At 36.6% G+C, this 27,492-nt stretch overlaps 1 protein-coding gene across 2 annotated transcripts in view; it reads right to left on the bottom strand.

Moving 5' to 3' along the window:
* Window positions 1-27,492, bottom strand: part of LOC134659135 (PTB domain-containing adapter protein ced-6) — a 96,270-nt gene that overhangs the window by 6,343 nt on the left and 62,435 nt on the right. For both annotated transcript variants that reach the window (XM_063514762.1, XM_063514761.1), the window contains exons 2-4: window positions 14,208-14,325; window positions 3,984-4,148; window positions 507-724 (exon numbers count right to left, since the gene is read on the bottom strand). In XM_063514762.1, coding sequence (XP_063370832.1) covers window positions 507-724; window positions 3,984-4,148; window positions 14,208-14,324 — 500 coding nt within the window. In that variant the 5' untranslated portion in view covers window position 14,325. The remainder of the gene's footprint in view (window positions 1-506; window positions 725-3,983; window positions 4,149-14,207; window positions 14,326-27,492) is intronic.

The following is a 27,492-nucleotide window of genomic DNA, read 5'->3' as shown; positions in this document are numbered from 1 at the left end:
TGACAGCGGTGTGAAATCGCTACAACGCGATTGGTTGATGAGTTCGCATCACGCGCGCGATGGTTGAAGAGTTAGCATTACGCGCGCTATTGGTCGCAACTAGTCGCGTTAGACTGCACGATTGGCTGGAATTCGTGGGTAGCACCGCTGAACTAGTACGATGTTTAGTGCCCCATTAGCCCGTCCTTAGATATTATACGTCAATGCTCTATCGTATCTAACGTATACTGTGTCCCTGTCGGCAGAAGGTGTAGGAAATTTAGAAATCGCCTAAATACTGTAACATTCTCATCTAAGTTAGGAAAGTGTAAGAGTATTTAGTAGATTAATGTAGTCTAGTACTTAGACTTGTTATTTGTAAAAAGACTTTCGTAAAACATAATAAATACTTCTCGATCGTTCGCTTCGCGGGCGTGTGTTTCGCAGCGAAGAAGAAGTACTTCTTTGCTTCGACGTATTTCCAAACGAAGCGAGGCTTCAATTAAGGCTAACGGTGATATACATACCTATACGCCAAATCGAACGCCTGTCCAATAGTAAGCGTGATCTCCGAAGCAAACTTCGTAGAAATGAACACGAAGCACTCATGCTTCTCGACGTGCCCGTTCGCTTCGCCACCGTGCTTCGCAATGAAGGAGAAGTACTTCTTCGCTCCTTTGTCGTCCGCGCAGTAGGATATCCGGTGTAACGGAAACTGGTACATTATGTTGTTTGAGCGTGGCTCCTGTAATAAGGAAATATTTCTCTTTAAAATTTGTTTTTATAAAGTAAGTAAAGCGACGTTAGAAATAATTATGGTTACGAGCCACGCGAAGCATTTTTACGCCAATTAATCCAGTCCAAGTCAGAATTTTATATAAATTGTGTGCTATATCAATCTGTGATTTTTCTAAACCTAGATTGGCGTATCTATTCAACAATTGACATCTTGGCTAGGTCATCAGGGAGGGTAGGAGATGTCAGGGTACAAGATAAATAGGGCCTGAGAGATAATGTAGTCTAAAACATTTAGTTTCGTTGTCAGGGCCAATCCAATCAGCATCGAGTCTAGACAATAGAGAGCGGCCTTGCTATCGGAAAGCAAACCGGACGTCGCTAGTGCCGTGAACTATGATTTATGACCAGCTGAGCGTGGCCGCCCGAGTAGAAAACCGATAATAGAGTGCACATACATAGTGTGGTACATCACTCAATTGTCCAAGCGCAGTCAGCTCACTAACCTATACGCGAACACTAACTCACGAAGTTATTGACGCTGTCACAATGTCTCTTTGCGGCACAATAACTGGCTATAATCTCACTTTGCTTTTCGGAACGATAATTATTGATTTTTAATAAATACAAATATGTAATAGGTAGGTATTTTAAACTTGACAATTATGAACCAGACTAGTCGTTAAATATTATGGTTCCTCTACACGATGGGCCAACGCCGGCCACTCCAAGGGACGCAGCCATGCGGTAGAATGAGATAGTAATATCACTTGCTCCCTCTAACGCATAAATGCGTCCCTTAGAGTGGCCGGCGTTGGCCCATCGTGTAGAGGAGCCATTAGTGACCCTATATTATCGTAGACAGGTCCCGGGTTCGAATCCTGGTAGGCTCATTTATTTGTGTGCTTATCACAAATATTTGTTCCTGAGTGATGATGATGAATGATTATCTGTCAAATAAATGATTTATCTATCTATCTATCTATCTAATGATCTAATTAGGTATCGCCGTCTGGTACCCACAACATAGAGTCTGTGCGGAAAGAGAAGAGTCGTGCAATGTTGGGGTCCAATACATACCACGACTCTTCACTTTCCGAACAGACTCTACCTAAGATTTTGAGCTTTACTGTGGGACAAGATCTATTTGTGTAAAATTATAAAAAGTACTATCAAGTACTATTAAATGAGTATGACCTGTCTTTCAACATACGTCAAGTTGAATAAGTTATTTACATTACTTACCAGATAAACAGCGATAGATATTCTACCAAGCTCGAACGTAACGGTCTCATTAAACTAACTGCCACTTGACTGACATAACTTGCATAAGTGAACGTGTCAATAGAATCCCAATGAGACCAACAAGTAGATATCATATGAGAACTAATAACGTTTTTCCTTAATATAAAATACAATGTAAAAACATTAAATGTCATAATATCGTACTACCGGCTTGCCAAATAAAGTGTTGGTTAAGACTACTAGTCTTAAGACTCGAGTCCTTTAAGTCCTCTGCTTTAAGACTCGACTCAGACTTAGAACTCGAGTTCTTTTCAAATTGTTAAAGACCCGAGTCTTGTCTTCTGTAGATACTTGAGTCAATTTCAGACAACTCTAATTTTTTAACAAAAAAATGAATTATGTTTCTTCATCATGTAAAATACAAAATGATTGAGTAAGTAGTAATTTGGCCAATCAAATTGACATTTTACTCTCTGAGATATAGAAAACAGAGCCTATTGTCCAATTGTTCTCTCTTCCTGTCTAGGCCCTAGCCTTTACCGCATTTCCTAGTCTATCTATTGAGCGAGCGGTGAAAAGCGTCAAATTAACCGACTCTAGATAATTCGTGTCATCGAGCTAATGGCTTCCTGTAATCATGTCGCTGATGTACGGCTACTGTCCGCACGTTGCCTAAAGACAATACAAATACTGTTTATTGTACACCTGAATTACAGGACACAGAAAAAAGAAACTGCAGAATTCAATAAAGTTATAAATACAATCCCTCCAAATATCGCTGTATGCATGTTCGAAGTTGAGGTGAGGTGAGGTAACATACGAAAAAATCGTATTCAGATCGGGGGAAATTTCGTCTATTAGTTATAGCGCCCTCTCCAAAATTTCTCCAAAGTTCCATGTGAGCGCTTGTTTTACGGGTAAAATCGATTGCAGTACAACACTATTTCAAGAATCCGCACATAATTGTCATAATTTGGGAATGTATGGCGGCCGTCACGTGGGGCTGGGACAAATGGGAATACACCCACGATATAGGCCCGATCCCAATTTATTAAGTTACTTACCCTGACTTTCCTTCTTGCACTCCCTACAAGTTAATCAAAAGTTCCTTGAACGTTTTTTACATTTTGTAAAATGTCGGCCAAAGTATCCTTGATTAATTAGACCTAGCGTGAAACCTTAACAAGCAAAGTTACCATAAAATCTCACGCTCGCATTCCTATGAACTATGAATAACCAACAGTTACTCAATGCGTTGGATAATAGTTTTATTATTTACCTCACGCAAACGCGGACTAATATGGCGGCTATTTTCACTTTTCGCGAGCAATTACGCAACCTTGACTATGATGTGTTAGTTCAGTATTGTAAGAAGTAGGGCCTTGGTGGATCTAGCACAAGTTCCGCTACATCTAAAAGCCTTGATATACCTCTTTCTTTTCAGTCGTCTTTTATTTCGCAAAATTTACATTTATTGATTTTTTTTTCGATTTAGAATCAAGAGGACTATGTATTAATTTTAAAAACATAACTGTATCAAAAAAATTGTATGGGAAACTAAAAGCTGTTTTTATTTATTCAATAGTCCTTGTGAGTCGAAATAACCCGAAAGTTAATTTTGTTATAAATGGCACACTTTTATTTATTTATTTAAACTTTATTGCACAAAATATATACAACAATGTACAAATGGCGGACTTAATGCCAAATGGCATTCTCTACCAACCATAGGGACAAACAGACATACAGGGTTAGACAAACAGATAGGGCAGACTTTTGTCTGAAAACTCCCAATAACCTCTCGGGTCAGTCAGGTTCTAAGCCCGCTCCACACTCGTGCGCGAATCGCGGTGCGAGGCGAGGCCGCGAACGCGAGTGTGGAGTCAGGATCGCAGCTCTGCGTAATCGACTCCACACTCGCGTTCGCGGCTACGTGCTGCAATTCGCGCACGTGTGTGGAGGGGGCTCTAGTGTTGTGACACCGACGCTAGTGATGTCCTCGCTGTACAAAAAACCGGTAATACCTGTATGGCGACCCCGTCGACGGAGATGGTGATCTCCACCTTCCTGCACTTGGCGGCATCCTTGGTCTCCGACTTCTTCAGCTGCTGGGTGAACTGGAGCTTCTTGATGGCCTCCTTCACCACCTCGATGCCCTTGGGCTGGTCGACTGTGGTGCAGCCGAGGAACTGGAATGGTGAGGTCGGGGTGAAAAACAAATCTGCGGAGAGCTTAAAGCCCCCTCGCTTCCTTCAGGCACGAGTGTGGAGGGGGCTTATGAATTCTCTCAAAAGGTAGAGCGTTATGCATTTTATAATTAAGCCCATTATGCAAGCGATTCACATGACCCGAGGCGGAATTTTAATATTTAAAATCTGATTTTGATGTGATTTATCTCGTGCGCTTTATATATGCATAAAAAAGTCCTTTATTTCATAGCATTGATCCATGTCGTTGTTGACAATAAAAAATAAAAAAATTACAAATTATCCCTAAAAATATGTTATCAAAAATATCTTTTTTTTTCGGGCTAATGCTCGGATGTTTAATAAAAACAGAGCCCAAGTCCCAAGTGTTGCTGTTAGTCTATCGTACAGTCACCACACGGGATTGTTAATTTGTTACGACGTTTAGGGTCCTAGCTAAATTGGTTGTTCCATACTTACGCTATGGAATGTCCAATTTAGCTAGATTCCTATATGGCGTAACAATCGCGGAGCGTGATGGTACCTAAATATATCAGATTAAAAACAAATGTACAAAGTACAAATACCGCCCCAGGGGCCTTGTGTTTGTATGTTAACGAGTTAATTGCGCGAATAATGGCCGTTTCGTGCTACCCATTGTCTTATAATCTACGGTTTGGTGCTGGGTTTAGTGATGGGTAGGACATCAATTTAAAATGAGTTTGTATGAGTACCTCATTTTCTAAAATGAGGTGTTACAATGTCTTACTTCAAATGAGGTGAGGTACTAGCATATTTTCAGCGTCGACTATTCCATTAATTCCAACGGCGACAAAAATATTTAATGTATATACATATGTATGTATTCATCACTTCCTTTGTAAATAAATAAATAGCAACATTTAATTGGAGTGCAATTTTGGAGGTTAAGAATCGAACTTTTAGGAGAAAGATAATTTTAGAATCAAGTAAAATGAATAGAGGAGTGAAGTAAGACATTTTTGCGGTACGAAGTACTGCGACAAATTAACAAAATGAGTGGTACAAATGAGGTGCCTCACGAGTGAGCGACTCAACACTAGCTGGGTTCCGCGGTTCCCAAATTGTGTTCCTTCCGTTGCAAAACAAGACACATAAGGTCAGTCAAGGCTACAGATGTACCTACAAATTGTGGGAAGTTTCCAAAAAGTTAGGAAAGTTCTCGGAAATATCAGGAAAATTTCATAGGAAACTACTACAATTTTGCCATTTTTAACTATCATTTTGGAAATGAACAATTTCGATTCCCATTCAAAAATATATAAAATTTCGGAAATTTTACCATGTAGATAGAAATTTCGCAATTACAGAAAGATTCCGAAGACATCAATAGGGCAGCAATAGGGCAACTTAACCGCCTCCTAGTCTAGTTGGTAGTGACTGTGTCTACGAAGGTAGAGATCCTGTGGGTTCAAATTCCGGTAAGGGCATTTACATATTTGTGTGTTTATCAGAACCTCCGCTACGGAGCCCGCTCGGCAACCTAATCCCAAGAATTTGGGCAGTGTTTTGTACGATGGCGAATAAATGAAATGATTATTTGTCCATTCGTCGACTCGATGGCATCTTGCACAAATGTTATTTCATAATCATTATTTTCCAGACCTTTTTAATTTTTATCTGGTAACCCTGTAAGTGCCTGGTTGAACGCCCTACGACCTTAGTTATAAATAAACAATCTATAATTAATTAATTGTTTATCAAAGCTCCGGTTACAAGGGGCGGAGACGTATCAAATTAAATTAGATTTATTGTGCCTTATCAGATGTTTGTATGCCATACTAGCTGTTGCCCGCGACTTCGTACGCGTGGATTTGTATATTGGTGGTTATATATTCTACATTAGCTTAGAACATTATGCAGCAAGAGATTGCGGTAGGACGGTTAATCATTTCTTAATTATTAATATTATACAATGCATGAGACTTGTCGTTCACAACCTACTAAGTTTCAAGCCCCTAACTGAATAAAATTGTCCTCGATATAATCCCTCTAAACCCCCTTAGAAGATTTTCATGTCCTCTATTGAATAAAACCTACTACCTAACTACCTATTTACGAAGTTTCAAGTTCCTAGCTTTAAATACAATTTGCACCCTAAGACGAACTTTCATCCCCTTTTTAACCCCCTTAGGGGTTGAATTTCCAAAAACGTTGCAATTACTTTTTTTGTAATCGGCTATTATGCCTTTCTAAGAAGTTTCAAAGCATTTGTAATGGATTCAAACATTCAACCCCTGTTTAACCCTGTTAGGGGATGAATTATACAAAACGCTGAAATTACTTTTCCTGTATTTTAATAATATCCCGAAATACAAAGATTCAAGTCCCGCGTTCGAAAAAATGTTTGATATCCATACAAACTTTCAACCCCTTTTTCACCACTTTAGGGGATGAATATTCAATAACGCTGAAATTAGTTTTCTTGTATTTTAATAACATATATATTTACGAAGTTTCAAGTTCCTAGCTCAAAATAAAATTTGAACTCCATACAAAATTTCAACCCCTTTTTAACCCTGTTAGGGGATTTACAAAACGCTGAAATAACTTTTCCTGTCTTCTAATAATATCCCCAAATACAAAGATTCAAGTCCCGCACTCTCAAAAATATTTGATATCCGTACAAATTTTCAACCCCATGTTTTACCACCTTGGGGGATGAATTTTTAAAAACGCTGAAATTTGTTTTCTTGTATCTTAATTCAATACCTTTTTGCAAAGTTTCAAGTTCCTAACTTAAAATAAAATTTGTACCTTAAAACGAACTTTCATCGCCTTTTTAACCCCCTTAGGGGTTGAATTTCCAAAAGCGTTGCAATTACTTTTTTTTTAATCGGCTATTATGCCTTTCTAAGAAGTTTCAAAGGATTTGTAATGGATTCAAACTTTCAACCCCTGTTTAACCCTGTTAGGGGATGAATTATACAAAACGCTGAAATTACTTTTCCTGTATTTTAATAATATCCCGAAATACAAAGATTCAAGTCCCGCGTTCGAAAAAATGTTTGATATCCATACAAACTTTCAACCCCTTTTTCACCACTTTAGGGGATGAATATTCAAAAACGCTGAAATTACTTTTCTTGTATTTCAATAACATATATTTTTACGAAGTTTCAAGTTCCTAACTTAAAATAAAATTTGAACTCCATACAAACTTTCAACCCCTTTTTAACCCTGTTAGGGGATGAATTTTACAAAACGCTGAAATAACTTTCCCTGTCTTCTAATAATATCCCAAAATACAAAGATTCAAGTCCCGCACTCTCAAAAATATTTGATATCCGTACAAATTTTCAACCCCATGTTTTACCACCTTGGGGGATGAATTTTTAAAAACGCTGAAATATGTTTTCTTGTATCTTAATTCAATACCTTTTGCAAAGTTTCAAGTTCCTAACTTAAAATAAAATTTGTACCTTAAAACGAACTTTCATCGCCTTTTTAACCCCCTTAGGGGTTGAATTTCCAAAAGCGTTGCAATTACTTTTTTTTGTAATCGGCTATTATGCCTTTCTAAGAAGTTTCAAAGGATTTGTAATGGATTCAAACTTTCAACCCCTGTTTAACCCTGTTAGGGGATGAATTATACAAAACGCTGAAATTACTTTTCCTGTATTTTAATAATATCCCGAAATACAAAGATTCAAGTCCCGCGTTCGAAAAAATGTTTGATATCCATACAAACTTTCAACCCCTTTTTCACCACTTTAGGGGATGAATATTCAAAAACGCTGAAATTACTTTTCTTGTATTTCAATAACATATATTTTTACGAAGTTTCAAGTTCCTAGCTTAAAATAAAATTTGAACTCCATACAAACTTTCAACCCCTTTTTAACCCTGTTAGGGGATGAATTTTACAAAACGCTGAAATAACTTTCCCTGTCTTCTAATAATATCCCAAAATACAAAGATTCAAGTCCCACACTCTCAAAAATATTTGATATCCGTACAAATTTTCAACCCCATGTTTTACCACCTTGGGGGATGAATTTTTAAAAACGCTGAAATTTGTTTTCTTGTATCTGAATTCAATACCTTTTTGCAAAGTTTCAAGTTCCTAGCTTAAAATAAAATTTGCACCCTAAGACGAACTTTCATCCCCTTTTTAACCCCCTTAGGGGTTGAATTTCCAAACACGTTGCAATTACTTTTTTTTGTAATCGGCTATTATGCCTTTCTAAGAAGTTTCAAAGCATTTGTAATGGATTCAAACTTTCAACCCCTGTTTAACCCTGTTAGGGGATGAATTTTACAAAACGCTGAAATTACTTTTCGTGTATTTTAATAATATCCCGAAATACAAAGATTCAAGTCCCGCGTTCGAAAAAATGTTTGATATCCATACAAACTTTCAACCCCTTTTTCACCACTTTAGGGGATGAATATTCAAAAACGCTGAAATTACTTTTCTTGTATTTCAATAACATATATTTTTACGAAGTTTCAAGTTCCTAGCTTAAAATAAAATTTGAACTCCATACAAACTTTCAACCCCTTTTTAACCCTGTTAGGGGATGAATTTTACAAAACGCTGAAATAACTTTCCCTGTCTTCTAATAATATTCCCAAATACAAAGATGCAATTCCCGCACTCTCAAAAATATTTGATATCCGTACAAATTTTCAACCCCATGTTTTATCACCTTGGGGGATGAATTTTTAAAAACGCTGAAATTTGTTTTCTTGTATCTTAATTCAATACCTTTTTGCAAAGTTTCAAGTACCTAGCTTAAAATATAATTTGCACCCTAAGACGAACTTTCATCCCCTTTTTAACCCCCTTAGGGGTTGAATTTCCAAACGCGTTGCAATTATTTTTTTTTGTAATCGGCTATTATGCCTCTCTAAGAAGTTTCAAAGCATATGTAATGGATTCAAACTTTCAACCCCTGTTTAACCCTGTTAGGGGATGAATTTTACAAAACGCTGAAATTACCTTTCCTGTATTTTAATAATATCCCGAAATACAAAGATTCAAGTCCCGCGTTCGAAAAGATGAATTATACAAAACGCTGAAATTACTTTTCCTGTATTTTAATAATATCCCGAAATACAAAGATTCAAGTTCCGCGTTCGAAAAGATTAATTATACAAAACGCTGAAATTACTTTTCCTGTATTTTAATAATATCCCGAAATACAAAGATTCAAGTCCCGCGTTCGAAAAAATGTTTGATATCCATACAAACTTTCAACCCCTTTTTCACCACTTTAGGGGATGAATATTCAAAAACACTGAAATTACTTTTCTTGTATTTTAATAACATATATTTTTACGAAGTTTCAAGTTCTTAGCTTAAAATAAAATTTGAACACCATACAAACTTTCAACCCCTTTTTACCCTGTTAGGGGATGAATTTTACAAAACGCTGAAATAACTTGCCCTGTCTTCTAATAATATCCCCAAATACAAAGATTCAAGTCCCGCACTCTCAAAATTATTTGATATCCGTACAAATTTTCAACCCCATGTTTTACCACCTTGGGGAATGAATTTTTAAAAACGCTGAAATTTATTTTCTTGTATCTTAATTCAATACCTTTTTGCAAAGTTTCAAGTTCCTAGCTTAAAATAAAATTTGCACCCTAAGACGAACTTTCAACCTCTTTTTAACCCCCTTAGGGGTTGAATTTCCAAAAACGTTGCAATTACTTGTTTTTGTAATCGGCTATTATGCCTTTCTAAGAAGTTTCAAAGCATTTGTAATGGATTAAAACTTTCAACCCCTGTTTAACCCTGTTAGGGGATGAATTTTACCAAACGCTGAAATAACTTTTCCTGTCTTCTAATAATATCCCGAAATACAAAGAGTCAAGTCCCGCACTCTCAAAAATATTTGATATCCGTACAAATTTTTAACCTCATGTTTTACTACCTTGGGGGATGAATTTTTAAAAACGCTGAAATTTGTTTTCTTGAATCTTAATTTAATACCTATTTGCAAAGTTTCAAGTTCCTAGCTTAAAATAAAATTTGCACCCTAAGACGAACTTTCATCCCCTTTTTAAACCCCTTAGGGGTTGAATTTCCAAAAACGTTGCAATTACTTTTTTTTGTTATCGGCTATTATGCCTTTCTAAGAAGTTTCAAAGCATTTGTAATGGATTCAAATTTTCAACCCCTGTTTAACCCTGTTAGGGGATGAATTTTACAAAACGCTGAAATTACTTTTCCCGTCTTATAATAATATCCCCATATACAAAGTTTCAAGTCCAACACTCACAAAAATATTTGATCTCCATACAAACTTTCAACCCCTTTTTCACCACCTTGGGGGATGAATTTTCGAAAACGCAGAAATTAATTTTCTTGTTTTTTAATATAGTACATTTTTACGAAGTTTCAAGGTCCTAGCTTAAAATAAAATTTGCACCCCAGGACAAAGTTTCATCCCCTTTTTTACCCCCTTAGAGGTTGAATTACCTAAAACGTCGCAATTACATTTTTTTGTCATCGGCTATTATGCCTTTCTAAGAAGTTTCAAAGCATTTGTAATGGATTCAAACTTTCAACCCCTTTTTAACCCTGTTAGGGGATGAATTTTCAAAAACGCTGAAATTACTTTTCATGTCTTATAATAATATCCCCATATACAAAGTTTCAAGTCCAACACACAAAAATATTTGATCTCCATACAAACTTTCAACCCCTTTTTCACCACCTTGGGGGATGAATTTTCGAAAACGCAGAAATTAATTTTCTTGTTTTTTAATATAGTACATTTTTACGAAGTTTCAAGGTCCTAGCTTAAAATAAAATTTACACCCCAGGACAAAGTTTCATCCCCTTTTTTACCCCCTTAGAGGTTGAATTACCTAAAACGTCGCAATTACTTTTTTTTGTCATCGGCTATTATGCCTTTCTAAGAAGTTTCAAAGCATTTGTAATGGATTCAAACTTTCAACCCCTTTTTAACCCTGTTAGGGGATGAATTTTCAAAAACGCTGAAATTACTTTTCCCGTCTTATAATAATATCCCCATATACAAAGTTTCAAGTCCAACACTCACAAAAATATTTGATCTCCATACAAACTTTCAACCCCTTTTTCACCACCTTGGGGGATGAATTTTCGAAAACGCAGAAATTAATTTTCTTGTTTTTTAATATAGTACATTTTTACAAAGTTTCAAATTCCTCGCTTGAAATAAAACTTGCACCCCATACAACCTTTCATCCCCTTTTTAACCCCCTTAGGGGTTGAATTTTTCAAAATCGCTTCTTATCTCTTGTACACTTTATAAATTCAACCTAGTGTGCAAATTTCAACTTTCTAGCTTTTGTAGTTTCGGCTCTGCGTTGATGAATCAGTCAGTCAGTCAGTCAGTCAGTCAGTCAGTCAGTCAGTCAGTCAGTCAGGACACTTGCATTTATATATATAGATGAGATCTGCACTGTCATTGGTTTTGGATCGAGCGAAGCGAGGTCGTAGAGTCAAGTATGAATAGGTTAGACCGAGGCGAGTTAAAACACACTTCACTTTGTTGTGTGTTCACTCACTACACTGCACTGCACTGCACTTCCTACCTTTTGTAATGAAACACTTTCTTGACAACTTAATACTCATTTATTCCGAAACCAAATTGACTATATACGGGGCTGTGGAAAAATCTTAACAGCGCGAAGTAGCCGACAGGACAGCGACATCTATTGTGAAATTGGGCAACTATAAAAACTAAACATTACTACATTCAACCATTGATGTAGAATAAAGAACTGGATACCCAATCAGCCGCAAAAAATGGCCCCGCAAAAGTAACGTGAAAACAGATCACGCGTTACTTTTTCGTTTAGTCTTGTTTGGAACGCTCAAATGTGAAGTTGTCAAAAATGACGAAATGTGCAGTAAAAATATGCAAAAATAACAACGATAAAAAAAGGAAAAAGGATGGAATTTATTTCTTTCGGTTAGTTCTTTTGATAGCATTACAGAATTTATGTAATCTGGTGGTAATTTCACGGTTTTGAATAAATTATTTTGTTAGTACCAAAGAATCCCTGTCAAGGAACAAAAATCCAATGAGTCGATGTGAGGTCTATATTTTTTTAAATTTTTATATAGAATCATAAGGAATATTATTATGTTTAAATTCAAGATTTCCAAGAAAACCTATGCGACGTGCAGAGTGGACTGCTATTATAGCAAGAGATAGGGGTGATGCACTTTTTAAGCCATTCAAAACGGCACTTGTGTGTTCGGCCCATTTCCCTGTTTCTGACATATACACCACCAATAAGGGCCTACATCGACTAACTGCAAATGCTAAACCTGTCTTAAAGGTAAGTCAGTTCATTTTAAACTGCATTCTTAAATTTATTTTAATGTATAGGTCATATATAGAGTCTGGCTAACCAAAAATTGTTGACAGATATTTCGTTGTTGTATCACTAATTGTCTATGATTTTAAAAAAGAGCTAAAAGTCAGTTGTCAATTTATATCATTCATTCAATCTGTTTGCGGTTTATAAGGGGTTTATTTTAAATATTTTTTATAATTTTAATACTGAGTGAGGTCCGCAAACTATTATTTAAGCTCGTAAATCATTACGACAATGTGCGAAGTCGACGTGTAGCGTTGCATAACGAAAAACAATGCGAAAAACTGCAATGTTTACAAGTCCTACACAAATGTAAACAAATTATGAGGTTGGAGCTCTATAAATATTTTGATACTTAGCATTTAGCATATTTGGCATAGTACTTATGTAATTTTTTTGGTGATGGATTTATATTACGGTATTATCGAGCTAGGTCTTATTTACACTACATTTCATTTTTCGCCTTGTTACAATGGTATATGGTGAGAAAGTGTAAACATATGTGTTTATCGTTGACTGTACTTTATATAGTGGTAGAAATTATGTAAGCTGACTTTGAGTGCACGTCAACGTATATTTAACTTATATCCTTAGGTATCTTACGTGTGCACAGAAAATCAAAAATATTTTCTAGTATCATAACTATAACTCCTACTACACAAAGTGTGACCAGCCTAAGATTTTTTGAATTTCCCGCCAAACATTTGTGTAATATTTCAGTAGCCAGACTCTAGTTTAGTTAAATACTTTAAATAAAACCGGCCAAGTGCGAGTCGGACTCGCGTTCCACGGGTTCCGTACATTAAGTCCGACTCACGCTTGACTGCACATTTCTAATAGGTTTTTCCTGTCATCTATAGGTAAAGAACTATTTTGTGTATTTTTTTCATAATTGTAGACCCAGTAGTTTCGGAGATAAGAGGGGGGGGGGGGGGTCATTTTTTTGCCTATTTTCTTGAATAACTGCTAAACTATATATCCTAAAATAACAAAAAAAAATTAGATTCTTACAATGAGCTCTTTCATTTGATATGTAACACGATATAGTTTGAAAAACTTTATTTTTTAATTTTATCATTTACCCCCCAAAAATGGCCTCCATATTTAAAATTCATTTATTTACGTTACACGTCCATCTTTGGGTCACAAACTTACATATGTGTGCCAAATTTCAACTTAATTGGTCCAATAGTTTCGGAGAAAATAGGCTGTGACAGACGGACGGACAGACAGACACACGAGTGATCCTTTAAGGGTTCCCGATAAAATTAAACCATACCAAGAACCTGTGTACGTTAGTTATAATGAGTAATAACCGCGATAGTTTAAGGAAGAATATAAATTTGTTTTATTTCTTATTTTGATTTTTCTGTAAAATTATATTAAAGTATACCAAGCGACTCCATTCGTTCATTATTTTAGTTTGACGTAAATACAATGGTCACGTTACGTTAGTGCCATCGGACTAAATTTTTTAACAGTGTTGGTACCTCTGTTTGCAAATTTGACACTTAACGCTTACGACATTAAGCTCTTTTATGTACGAAACATTTATCTTGACTCAAAATTTACGTAAGCGTTTTTATCATCAATGCAAATGATGCGAAACGTCATTGGGATCCACATTTGTTGACGTTTTTGTTCTGCTTTGTGTGTCTATTTCTTTTATATTAAGTCAGTGCATTCAACACATACCTTGACTAAATACGCGACATGTCCTTTGACGAGTGCGTCGGGGGTGTGTATCCAATTGCGTCCGTTGGGCGCGCCGTTGCTCTTGCCCTTTCCCTGCCAGAAGAGCAGGGTAGACATCCTGAAACAAGCGAGAACAGTTTATTATATGAGTGCTGAGGGGCACAGACAATCCAACCTCTAGACATAGCATAGTAGCGCTACCCCCTCTGCCACACATACGGTAGCGTTACTCCATCTTCGAGTCAATCCCGTGCCGTGATTGGTCCGTGTCTTTGAACGGACCAATCACGGCACGGGATTCGCTCACCTCGTCCCCCCGCACCCCCGTATTTTTGGCAGCATCGGTTTCATGAAAGAATTGGCCTAAGCTCAGTCTAGAGGTTGGATTGTCAGTGGCTGAGGGGTTACCGCGAAAACCCTAATTCGCAAATTGCGGGGATCTTCCTCTTTTACTCCGATGAAGGCGTAATTAGAGTGACAGAGAAAAATGCCCGCAATTTGCGAACTACCGATTTTCGTGGTTACCTATAGCTGGACGAAATACCACGTTCAAAACGTCTCTGGAATCTGGATAAGTAGTAAAAGTTTTAACGTAAATATCCCGCTATAGTTAAAGTACCTAACAATGTTTTTTTTAAGTAGTTTTTTTCATTTCAAATCACATGTGTATAGGTATGTCGTGTAGGTATCATTTATATTACTCGTGATGGGTCAGATACATAATCAATAGAAATAATTTTATTGATGCAGGCACAAGTAATACTTAGTAGCATTTACCATGGAAAACATAGTAACTAGAATCAGCAAAAATGCGTATAATGCTAAGGAATCTTGTGTTAATGATACATAGATGGCCACTGACTTAATATAAAAGAAATAGACACACAAAGCAGAACAAAAACGTCAAGAAATGTGGATCCCAATGACGTTTCGCACCATTTGCATTGATGATAAAAACGCTTACGTAAATTTTGAGTCAAGATAAATGTTTCGTACAGAAAAGAGCTTAATGTCGTAAGCATTAAGTGTCAAATTTGCATACATAAGTACCAACACTGTTAAAAAATTTAGTCCGATGGCACTAAACGTAACGTATTTACGTCAAGCAACGTCAAACGAGAATAATGAACGAATGGAGTCACTTTGGTACACTTGAATAGGTATTACTGTACAGAAAAACCAATTGAAGTAATAAATAAAACAAATTTAATTTAATCGGGAGTTTAAATAAAATTAATTCGTGGTTCAAATTCAAACAAATTAAATTTTTAATAAGTAAGTATACGTCTTTAAATACTAATTTCCTTGAAATAAATTCAACTTATTAAATAAAATAACTGTGTATTTTAGATCTACATTTACTCATCGCACGGGTGCACGGGGACATTTAGGTACTGATTGGATTTTTTTTTATAAAGTCCATACTTTATAAAAAAAATCGGGTTGTTCCCACTAGTTACCACCAAGTTGATATCAGTGGTAACTACTAGGATTTTTTTTTCCCACCTTTTACCACTGGTAACTACTGGGAAAAATAATTCCCACTAGTTACCACCAAAGCGAGTTGGTGGAAATAACCCAAAAAAATCCTGTGGTTGTCACTGTGTTCAGACAGGTTTAGCATTTACAGTTAGTAGATATAAGCCGTTATTGGTTGTCGGAAACAGGGAAATGGGCCGATCACACAAGTGCCGTTTTGCTTTGTTTAAAACTGCATCACCCCTATCTCTTGCTATAATTAAATAGCAGTCCACTTTACATGTCGCATAGGTTTTCTTGAAAATCTTGAATTTAAACATAATATTATTCCTTACGAATACCATATAAAAATAAAAATAAATATTGACCTCACATCGACTCATTAGATTTTTGTTCCTTGACATCCCTTCTTTGGTACTAACAAATTAATTTATTCAAAACCATAAAATTACCACCAGATTACATAAATTATGTAATGCTATCCAAAGAACTAACCGAAAGAAATACATTCCATCCTTTTTCCTTGTTTTATCATTGTTATTTTTACATATTTTAACGGCACATTTCGTAATTGTTGACAACTTCACATTTGAGCGTTTCAAACAAGACTAAACGAAAAAGTAACGCGTGATCTGTTTCAACGTTACTTTTGTGGGGCCATTTTTTGCGGCTGATTGGGTATCCAGTTCTTTATTCTATATCAATGTAGATGGCATATTATTGTGGAAAACCATCACGACCACTTGTTTACACACGTGGAATTAATTACTGATTAGTGATTACTTAAGGAGCATATGAGTATAAGTTTCATCATCATCATCATCATCTCAGCCAAAAGACGTCCACTGCTAGACAAAGGCGTCCCCCATGGATATCCACAACGAATCATAGAGAAATATAAATAAACAAAGAGTGGTAACTCCTAAATCAGTTTTCTTACGTCAAGTAGTGAAACTATCAGTATCGCTACTTGACACCAGATGTCACATCTGTCGCTACTGACGAAAAATGTACTACTAAAACAATTTACAACCTACAATAAGCAAAAGGAGTTGAAAATAGACTCCCGGTTAATCCGGTTGTAATATTAGCTAAAAATTGTGAAGCATTATTAGAGTGTTTGGTTGCCTCTATACTCTACATCACGCAGATCTCAACTAGCAGAACGGATAATATATGTCCTACTTGACGTTAGATGTCGACATAGACTAGGAATCCTCTAGACTGAGTTTAGAGCAATTATTTCATGAAACCGATGCTGCCAAAAATACGGGGGTGCGGGGGGACGAGGTGAGCGAATTCCGTGCCGTGATTGGTCCGTTCAAAGACACGGACCAATCACGGCACGGGATTGACTCGAAGATGGAGTAAAACTACCGTATAAGTGGCAGAGGGGGTAGCGTTACTATGCTCAGTCTAGAGGATGTCTTGTCTGTGGATGTCGACTACGAAATAACTCGCGTTTTGGTAAGAAAACTGATGTATGGATATTGAGTTAAGGAAGGGTCATTTGCTGCCCTCAACCAAAGGCATAAGATTAAGAATACAGAATACTGGAACTTGTCTTTAACAACAAATTAATTAAATTACAATGACAGGACAATGTAAGGAATCCAAACGATCGATTCAATACCAGCACATAACTTATACTCGTATAAGTTTTGCGCAGTACTATCGTCCACAATATAACTGGCAATTTCAAACCTTATCGCAAAGACATTTAGGTTCACCAATGGTCAGTTCAAAGTCGCATCATTGCAAAGTCCGTGCAAAGTTAGATTAGGACTTGCAAATATCATTTTCTTAATAATGACGTCAATTTTCGCTTGTATTTTTAACCCAAGACGCAAAAAGAGGGGTGTTATATGTTTGACGCTAATCTCTGTCTAAGATCTGTCTGTGACCTATTTCCATGCAGTATTTTTAAATGTCTCTGATAATTTGCATAAGATGACATTTGTACCTAAATGATGATTCAAAGTGCTTATTGCTAGACCTATTTGAAAAATATTTGACTGAATAACTAAACCGAACGCCGCTCTACAACTACTAACAACAAGCAACAACAGTTGCACTCCGGGAGTGCCGATAGAAGTGAAAACTCACCTCACTATGTTACCGACGCTCGGTAACACGATACATACGTTTAGCGGAGGTATTCTATTTATTTATTATATATTATTATCATTCTCAAATGAGATCACACTTTTTCATTGACATGTTTATTTACATACTGCCATGACAACGTCAAATTATTTGAACATAGGTAAAGAGTCTTGAAAAGGACTCCGCAACATAAATGTCAAATAACATTGAGTTATTTTTCTTTATTGATTTAAATGCCATTTAAATTATGAGTGGCCTTACGGGTCACGTGATCGCCTTACACCCCTTACGGTCACACCGTGCTCGCCTTACGCTGTCTCGAGTTTATCATTTTTTCCCCACCTCAAAAGTGCCCAGCGCCGCTAAAGAAGTTTCACTTCAAAAAATGCAGTCCAATCTGCACATATTATCAGGGCCATTACATTATGTATTATAACAAGTACATACTTATTGTATTCGCAACATTATTAATTATATAAGTCCTTGACCATTCGTGATCGCGGCGCGAACTATACTACTTATAATGAGGTATTAATTGAATGTATATCTAAATCTAAATCTGTACTGTAATAGCGTATCGTGACTATCGTGAGATCCGATCACGAATAAGGCAGAACTATTATTTAACCCAGTACAATAATCGGTATAAAGTATAAACCATTCCACTTCTATATCATATCGATAGAGCACTTAAATTTGGTTAATAAAAGTGTGCTAAAAACAATAAATATTAGGATGCCACTAATTTCGCATATATATAGGGAGGGGCCGAATATTCGGTATTCGGCCAAAACCACTATTCGGGGCATCTCTAATACCTAAATATACTTTTCTCGGAAGGTGTATCGTATTAAACAAAGAGATTTCACGTATTAAAGCCACGTGTACAGTCGCCATCAGATATATATCGGACCGGCGAAGGTGTTCACAATATCTGAACACGCACTCTAACGCCTTTACAATAGAGGCGTGTTCAGATATTTGTGAGCACCTTGGCCGCTCCGATATATCTGATGGCGACTGTACAAACATATTAGTATTCCGAGTATTCTGACATCAAGGACTCACTGAGGGCAACGTGCGACGAACTTTGTTTGTATACAAACACATAACTATGGTTATTTATAGATGTACTGTGTAGTATATGTATAATCTAAGTTTAGATTAGACACAGAATGCAGGTATCTCCCACGGATCTAAAAAAAACTTGAGGGGGCCCACCATATCAGCCTGTCAGCTGTTCGGAACTGTCAACTTTTTCTTCTAACTGACAGGCTGATGTCGTCCGGCGGACTGTTAATCAGTGGGACCCTTTAAAGACAATTTAAATGTAGGTACAAAATGAAAGCTATCACACACCTATGCCATAGAGAATTATAGTAAGACAAGAGTGCTCACTCCATACATCAGTTAGACTATTAATTTCAGTGTCTACATCTAGCATCGAGTAGCGGAACTATCAGTACTGCTACTTGACAATAGATGTAGCACCGACCGGAAAGTCCTATCTCAACAGCATAAGACTTTCCGGTCGGTGCTACATCTATTGTCAAGTAGCAGTAGGTACTGATAGTTCCGCTACTCGATGCTAGATGCTAATAGTCTTTTTGATACTAAAACTGATGTATGGAGTGAGCAATCTATGTATTTTTTTCTCTATGCCTATGCACACTTTATCAATGCGAAAGAGACTGGATGCAAAAACGCAACCACTTCAGTACGGTTACCATCAGTATGATAATACTATTATTGCTTATTCTGTGCCATCAGTTTGTCACTGACATAAACGCCGTCGAGAACGTAATTTACTTTCTATACATGCCGTTTGCACTAATATGCGAGTGCGAGCGAGATGTATAGAAAGTAAATTACGTTCTCGACGGCGTTTAAACTCCGAGTCGTAATTAGATTCCAAAAAAAGTAGGACAATGTTGCCATTTTTTACTAGCGCAGCTTGTATTTATGTAAAAATAAGTAAATAAAAGTACTTAATCTTCACTCAATGCGTAAACTATATATTTTAAATACTATATTAAGATTACACAAATCTCTCAAATATGAAGAACCAAATACCACACGTAGGAGAAAACCTAAAGCTGCCCCCATTCCCAAGCTAAAATCTGTGTTCGCAAAGCGGCAATATGTTTCACAAGCAGCCCACTTGTATAATTCGGTTGATGCCACACTATCCATCATTGAGCTATTATTACTAACGTATAGAGGAGACATCGCCCATCACTACTGTGTTCCGTTCAACTGCGGCCGGCCGGCCGCACGCCACTCAGTCGCTTGCGAATTCTAAAGCGACACAGTCGTATTTGTTTTAAAACTGTTTTGGCCGCACCGATATATCTGATGGCGACTGTATATTGTATTTCTTATGGTTGGCTGACTTAAATCACGGTCCCTTCACTGTCCTACGGAAACATTATTAAGAGAAAGTAATATACTTTATTACGAACTATTACATATTAGAAGTTACCGTAAAATGGGGTGAGTAGGGTCAAAACTGAAATTCAAACCTCGATAACATTTTATTTTTACATATGAAAACTAAATGGTGTATACATATAATAATTGTTCCGGACGTTTGTATGTATGTATGTATGTATGTATAGACTCTTTATTGTACAAAACAAAACACAAATTTATGGCACAGGATAGGCAGTACAAAGGCGAACTTATCCCTATTTGTATTTTAGTTTTTATTTTATTTTGGGTACTTCCATTTCATAACTTTGACGATAAAGAGGAAAACCCACCTCACCCCGTAGTGCCTCGTATTTGGGGTGAGAGGGGTTTTCATACAAAGGTGATTTTGGAATATTGTTGGATCGATTTTTTTTTATTATGCGTATTACTATAGCTCCATTTTAAATTGGAATACATTATTTTTGTAGCAGTACTGACTGCAGTAGCCTTAAAATCCCTTCTCACCCCCCTCTCAAACGTTCTCTCCCCATTCATAACCCACCTCTCCCCGCGAAACCTACTCACCCCGTTTTACGGTACTCGATTTTAATTTGCATACAGATTTACGCTTAAGGCTATATGTATGTATTTAATTGGGTAAATGTGGTGTTACGAAATCGGCTTATAAGTATCGAATTGCATAATTTTATAGTCGAAATTGTAATTATAGTAACTTCTCACGTATGTATTTGATAAAAAGTATTTTTAAAACTTTCCTGTCAGCTTACGCTTTCTTTGGGAGAAAAAGAGAACGCGTCATGCGTTAGAGAAGGACAACATAATTCTGTAATTAAGGTCAATTTGGGTAATTCCGTCATACGGGCTATTCCCCGTCCACGAGCGTATATTTCTTTAATTTTCAATCGTAAGAAAAAACCATCTGGTTTTGATTGTTGAAACTAAAAGCAATCGCTGCTTTGTCGATGAATTTATCAATTTTGTTCGTTGTTCGAGAAAAACGCTAGTAGACGGAATAGTCCCTATGACGGAATTAGCCACATCGACCTTCAGTTACACAAAAGAACTTTATGATTCTCCGTATTATGACGCATGGACGTAACAAAAGATGCTAAGGTAATTATTACGGAAAAACCTCTAATTACCTAGGTTTTACTTTACTAATTATGAGCACTTCTTGGTAGTGTTTAAATTTAGACACATTTTTTGGGTTAGGTTAAACACCTGACTTGGTAACAGGAAAATAATTTATCATACCAGTCGATGGGTCATTGGTACAGTAAGCAAAGTTATTAGCTTTGCACCTCAGCATATATTTTGTCTTTTCTGTGACCAAAAGTTGGCAATCACTACTTAGTATAAAACAAAGTCGCTTCCCGCTGTCTGTCACTATGTATGCTTAGATCTTTAAAACTACGCAACGGATTTAGATGTGGTTTTTTAATAGATATTTATGTATAATTTGTTAACCCGTGCGAAGCCGAGGCGGGTTGCTAGTTATTGTTAAGGATAATAAGGGCGCGTCAAGGTAATTTTGAACACCTCGCCCGCTTAGCAACTTCTGCTGCTGACTATACGACTAATCGGACCTTACTCCGCAGACAATCCCTACGCCATCAATTTTTTCCAAACAATACAGTTCCAGTCATAACCAGCCGTCAACAGTTAAATCTCAACTCTAAACGCACGTGAGACGATTCATTTTCGCGCGCACGCGCCGCCGCGATACAGCGTTCTACGATTGGATAACCGCCCAGTTCCGTACTTGTTACGGAGTGACACGGGCGTAAGCGCACGTTGTCTGTGTGCGTTTAGGGATGGGACACGTGGCGTGTTATCGATGTTTTAATCACAGTTTATTTTTAGCTTTTGTTATAATCAAACTATCCTTTGTTTGTAAACTCTTGTTATAATTTCAGAGTAATTAATACAGTAGGTATATTACTGATGACAGCAAAATGTGATATAGCGCGGTTGAATAACCGCCCAGTTCCGTACTTATTGAATGACACGGGCGTAAGCGCAGGCCGTTGATGTGTGCGTTTAGGGATGCGACACATGGCGTGTATCGATGTTTTTAATCACAGTTTATTTTTAGGGTTTGTTATAATCAAACTATCTTTTTTTTGTAACTTTTGTTATAATTTCAGAGTAAGTACTACAGTATATTACTGACGACAGCAAAATGTGATACCTATAGCCAATGATTTATAACTCAAGATAGGTTATAGGCATTAAAAAATTGAAGCGCTTAACTTGTGACAAATTGGACAAGTTGCCTTTAGTCGCGGCTGGACAAGCGAGAAATGTGCACGTGCTAACGATCTCCCGCACACCGAAAGAGAAAGAGACGACCTTATGTTTAACAACAAGTGTGACAAAGATGGATGGAATGTGAAAATTAATCAAAAATTACAGATTTCTTCGTAAGCTCAGAAATAAATATGGAAGTATTTTTTGTGCTCCTCAAGTATGAGTATAACCTATCTATGGTTATATAATATCATTGCCTATAGCGCGGTCGAATAACCGTCCGTAAGCGCAGGGCGTAGATGTCTGCGTTTAGGGATGGGCTCGTGGCGTGTTATCGATGTTTTTAATCGCAGTTTATTTTTAGAAAACTTTTATTGTAAATTCAGAGTAACACAGTATATTATTGATGATAGCAAAATGATATACATCGCAGTTGAATAACCGGCCAGTTCCGTACTTGATACGGGGTGATACGGGGTGACACAGACCTTGGGATAGGACATATACTCATACTCATACTCATACATTTATTCATAAAACAATATTTTACGTGTCAAATAATGTAGGTACATACACATTTTACTAACTAAACATTATTAGGTAAAGTGACCTGTGACCTATGTACCAGTAAATACTTACCTAAAGTGTCATTCAATAGAACTTGCTAATAACTATGTAAACAAAAGTTACTAGTAAATTGACATTCAGTGTCAATTTTAGTATGGCGGTTTGTTTACATAGTTAGCAAGTTCTATTGAATGACACTTTAGGTAAGTATTTACTGGTACATAGGTCACAGGTCATAGGTTACAGGAACACGAGACATGCAATCGATAGTTATATATATGTAATTACGTTGCTTACGACTCAGTTTTGTAAACTTGGAGGATACAACTAAACGGAGTAGCCATTAACAGGCTTTCCCCGCTGTCGAAAATAGGCGGCCAACGGTCATACACAATGTATGGACTGACGTTTATCTGACATGGCTATTTTTACGTTACGCATACATTTGACGTTCCCCTCCCCCGCAAAAATCGGCAGACTGTTTTGTACAGAAAATTACAGACATGGCGTCTCCGTTTGATTATATCCTCCAAGTTTGTAAACCATTACTATAATTGTAGATGAATACTGTATTATTAACCTTACTGAAATGTAAATAATTAATTGTTTCGTACTTGTTACAAGGTGACAAGCGTAAACGTAAGTCGAAATTTGTTTTTGGGAATAAAGTTTGTTCGAACCCAGTTTTGCAAAAGTTTGTTTCATTTCGGGCTTGGTGACGTATTATAAACTTTAATAACCTTACCAAAACACAAAAAGCGAATAATAGCTGTATATTCATTGACATATATCTAACGACGAATAGACGGGCCTTATGCGGGCTATGGGCAATAAGAATAGGGTCAGTACAGGGGTGTCACGCACACGAATTTGAGCCAATCGAGCAGTACGCCACAACGCGATTGGTCACATCTAGTTGCGTTAGATTGCACGATTAGCTCGAATTCGTGAGTGACACCGCTGAACTAGCATTATTCTTAAGGCAGGGACACACTTATCCCATGTTTCTAAGCATACAAATTTTAGGGTGCAGATGTCATAATGCATTGCATACGTTGCGTACGTGGGATAAGTGTGTCCCGAGCTTTAGTGCCCGTAAGGTCTTTAGATATATGTCAATGTTTATATAATTAAATAGGCAACGATTCCGTACTTGTTACAGGGTATCACGGTGCAAACACAAATAGTGTATGTGTGCGTGCTATCGATGTTTTATGATATGTGTTTAATTATGTTAATATTTATTACCGATAAGCAGATAAAGATACGCTAATTTGTGCAGGCGAGTCCTTTAAGTTATTATCAAAACAAACAAACAGTTTTCCTCATTCGTATGTTGCTACGAATTCTATCATTGCGTAAACAAAACTAACCTCTGATACATATTAGTAAAGTCGGCTTAACTTCAGAACGAAACGTAAACAAATCAATATCTATACCTTAATGACGGGTCAAAGATCGCTATGGCGGCTGATCAATTTAAAATATATGAATTAGCATTTTATTCGCATAATACGGTGGTTTTTCCGTTTTTTACATGCGTGATAGCAATAGCCGGGTTATGCTTTAGCGCGTCATTCTACTTGTATAGTTTCTTTATATAGGTAAACCAGAACTTTGGGAGTATTGTCAAGAGGGCGCTCGTTTTGAATTTTATATAGCAACAATTTGTATAGTGGGGACAATGGAAATTGGCAGATGATTTTTGTTTTATTCCGACAACTTTAATAAGTGCGAAGTTTGATGTTTGGATATTTCTTCGGTTTTTACGCTTAAATGGCTGACTCGATTTAGATAAAATGAATAGCATAAAGTCAATTTTCTTTTTTTTTTTCTTTTTTTTAGGTTTGGTCGTTTAATTACGCCCTTCGCTAGCAATCCGTGATACCGATGCATGCGATACACCTAATACACAAATCAAATGATTACAAGACATCAACCAAATCGTGACGACCTGACTATAGTGACATTTATCCATAAGTTTGAAACTTACCCGTCAATTCAGATGCTAATTTCGTTATGTTTTCTAATGGAAGAAATTTCTCTCCCGCACGTTTTTTTTTCCAATAAATAACTATATAGACTATTTACAACTTTTTTCTCTGTAAAATCTAAAACTTTCGGCATGATTATTGCAGTCTAATAATAATTCACACGAAACTAGACAAAGCAATGTTTACATTGTCAATATTGACAACTATCATAGAGGGTAATTGTTGCCATTGCTAGAAATTAGTACCAACAAATTTCCGTAACATGGCGCACCCTCAATAGATCCTGGTTCACCTATACCTACTCTCGTTTTTTCACAACTACTAAGTGGATTTTATTATAGGTTAAAGTAAAGACATCTTCCTGGTTTTTTTTTCTCTAACATTTAATGCCGATTTAATGATGGAAATGCAATTTTAAGTAGTGGACGATGCAAAGAGAAGGGTATAAAAGAAAGCCAAGAAATTGAAACGTAAGTACCTTTATTTTTTTTACCTCCGACGCAAAAAGAGGTGATAAAATTTTTACTGTTATGTGTGTGTGTCTGTCTGTGATACCGACTGTAGCTTTTAAGCGGGTAAACCGATTTTTCACCTCAGCAGCTCGAACAAGGGTACTTTGATTCTTAAAAACAGTGAGCAAAATGCGATTTTGCTCACTGAGTGAGACAAAATGACATTCAAGTGACCTTTATAGTCAAATGGCATTTCAACATGCGGGGTCTAATAAAAGTTCGAAATACTTGTCCCTTTCACACCGTTAGCAAAAAGAAACAGACAAAAAAAAGTTAAAACGACATTCAACGGTATATTCACGGTTTATAATAGACCCCCCCGAAAAACTTCAGACCACATCGTTCCAAACCACGTACGAATATGAATTCTTAATAATTAATTTATAAAAATAAAGTTTAAGATTTGATAAAAACTGATAAAATACTATAAGTATTTTAGGTATTTTATTCTACAATTAAAATAATGAACTCAAAAAATACACAGATCATCACGCAAAATTAATTATTATACTTTTAAGAATTTCTACCATAGTTGACAAATAGTACGTATCCGCAATTCGGACCGTATCTTACAAAGATTTTTTTTTACAAATAAAGTTGTCGATTGAAGTGTCAGTTAATGTTTGTTATTTCTATATTATTTTACTGGAATTTATTATTACGTTTTATTTTTGTGTTCCATTGCGGTAATTAAACTTAATTGTTTGTATATCTTAAGAAAACATGAGTGCAGGTATTAAGTGATGAAGAAGGATTACATTTTTCAAGTTGTCTAATAGGTATGTTCTCACTGCTCGTGCTCAGGTGAAAAATGTTGTGTACTACACGAGATCAAAGTTATTTACATCTCGTGCGCTTTTAAGTACTCGAAGAAATATCAAACTTTGATCACTTGTTGTACAAATAACTATAGTTGCGTGTTGCGTTCAGATTTTTTAGCGGTCATACTTCAAAATCGTTTTTTATTTATTTATAATATATACTCGGTTCCTTAGAAATCTGCATACGTTTTCAGTTTTCTCTGAAACCGAAATACGAATGTTTATATCGATAGTAAAGTAATGGCCCCTCCCTAACGTTGCATAACGTGCAGCGTCCTCTGCGAACAGGACCGCCATTCTTGTCTTTTACACCAACCAAGCCCCCAACGTTGTAAAACGTACAGTCACGGTCTTGGGCCATTTAGGGTTCACTTTACATTAGACGTGTCATACCGTTAGTATTGACAACCAAATTAGCTTGAACTCTGAATGGATATGTTATTTCGGCGGGTCTCTATTGTTTCCCAAACAGTTATAAGTCATAATATATTGTTTGCCCGCATTTTCGTTAGTCATAATTCATTTGGTTCAGAAACCGGTCACTTTTCAGGATTGCCATAAAACAAACCTAAACTAACCTAATCTATCTATAGGATAACCTTATGAACATCCTGGAAATTTAACGGTTTCAGTTTTATGACTAATGATAATATGACAAACAATACATTATGACTTAACACTTTATGGGAAACAAAGGGACCCCAGCTTGTCGTTTCGAAATGAGATCCTAACTTGGATTGTATAGCGGCGGCTAGAGCCCGTACCATGGGTCACTGACAGTGTCAAAACTGACATTTACGCTATCGAGAACATAATTTACTTTCTATACATCTCGTTTGCACTAATATGCGAGTACGAGCGAGATGTATAGAAAGTAAATTACGTTCTCGACGGCGTTTATGTCAGTGCCAAACTGATGGTAGCCGTATAGGTTCGTACTTCGTATAGACTTAAGCCTAGATCTAGTTACAACAATCGGTAGGTGTCGCCGCCGGAATGAATGCACCGTCACGACTATTTCAGTGAAAGGTCAACGGTTGACTCACCGGCCTCTTGTTGCATTCACCGATTTAGGCAGTCATAATATGGGGCATTATCTATGAAAAGGGACCTTATTGTCACT

Source organism: Cydia amplana, chromosome 24 (genome assembly GCF_948474715.1).
Source record: "Cydia amplana chromosome 24, ilCydAmpl1.1, whole genome shotgun sequence".
Classification (NCBI taxonomy): Eukaryota; Metazoa; Arthropoda; class Insecta; order Lepidoptera; family Tortricidae; genus Cydia; species Cydia amplana.
Note: the sequence above shows the minus strand (reverse complement) of the source record. Positions and strands in the feature narration are given on the sequence as shown.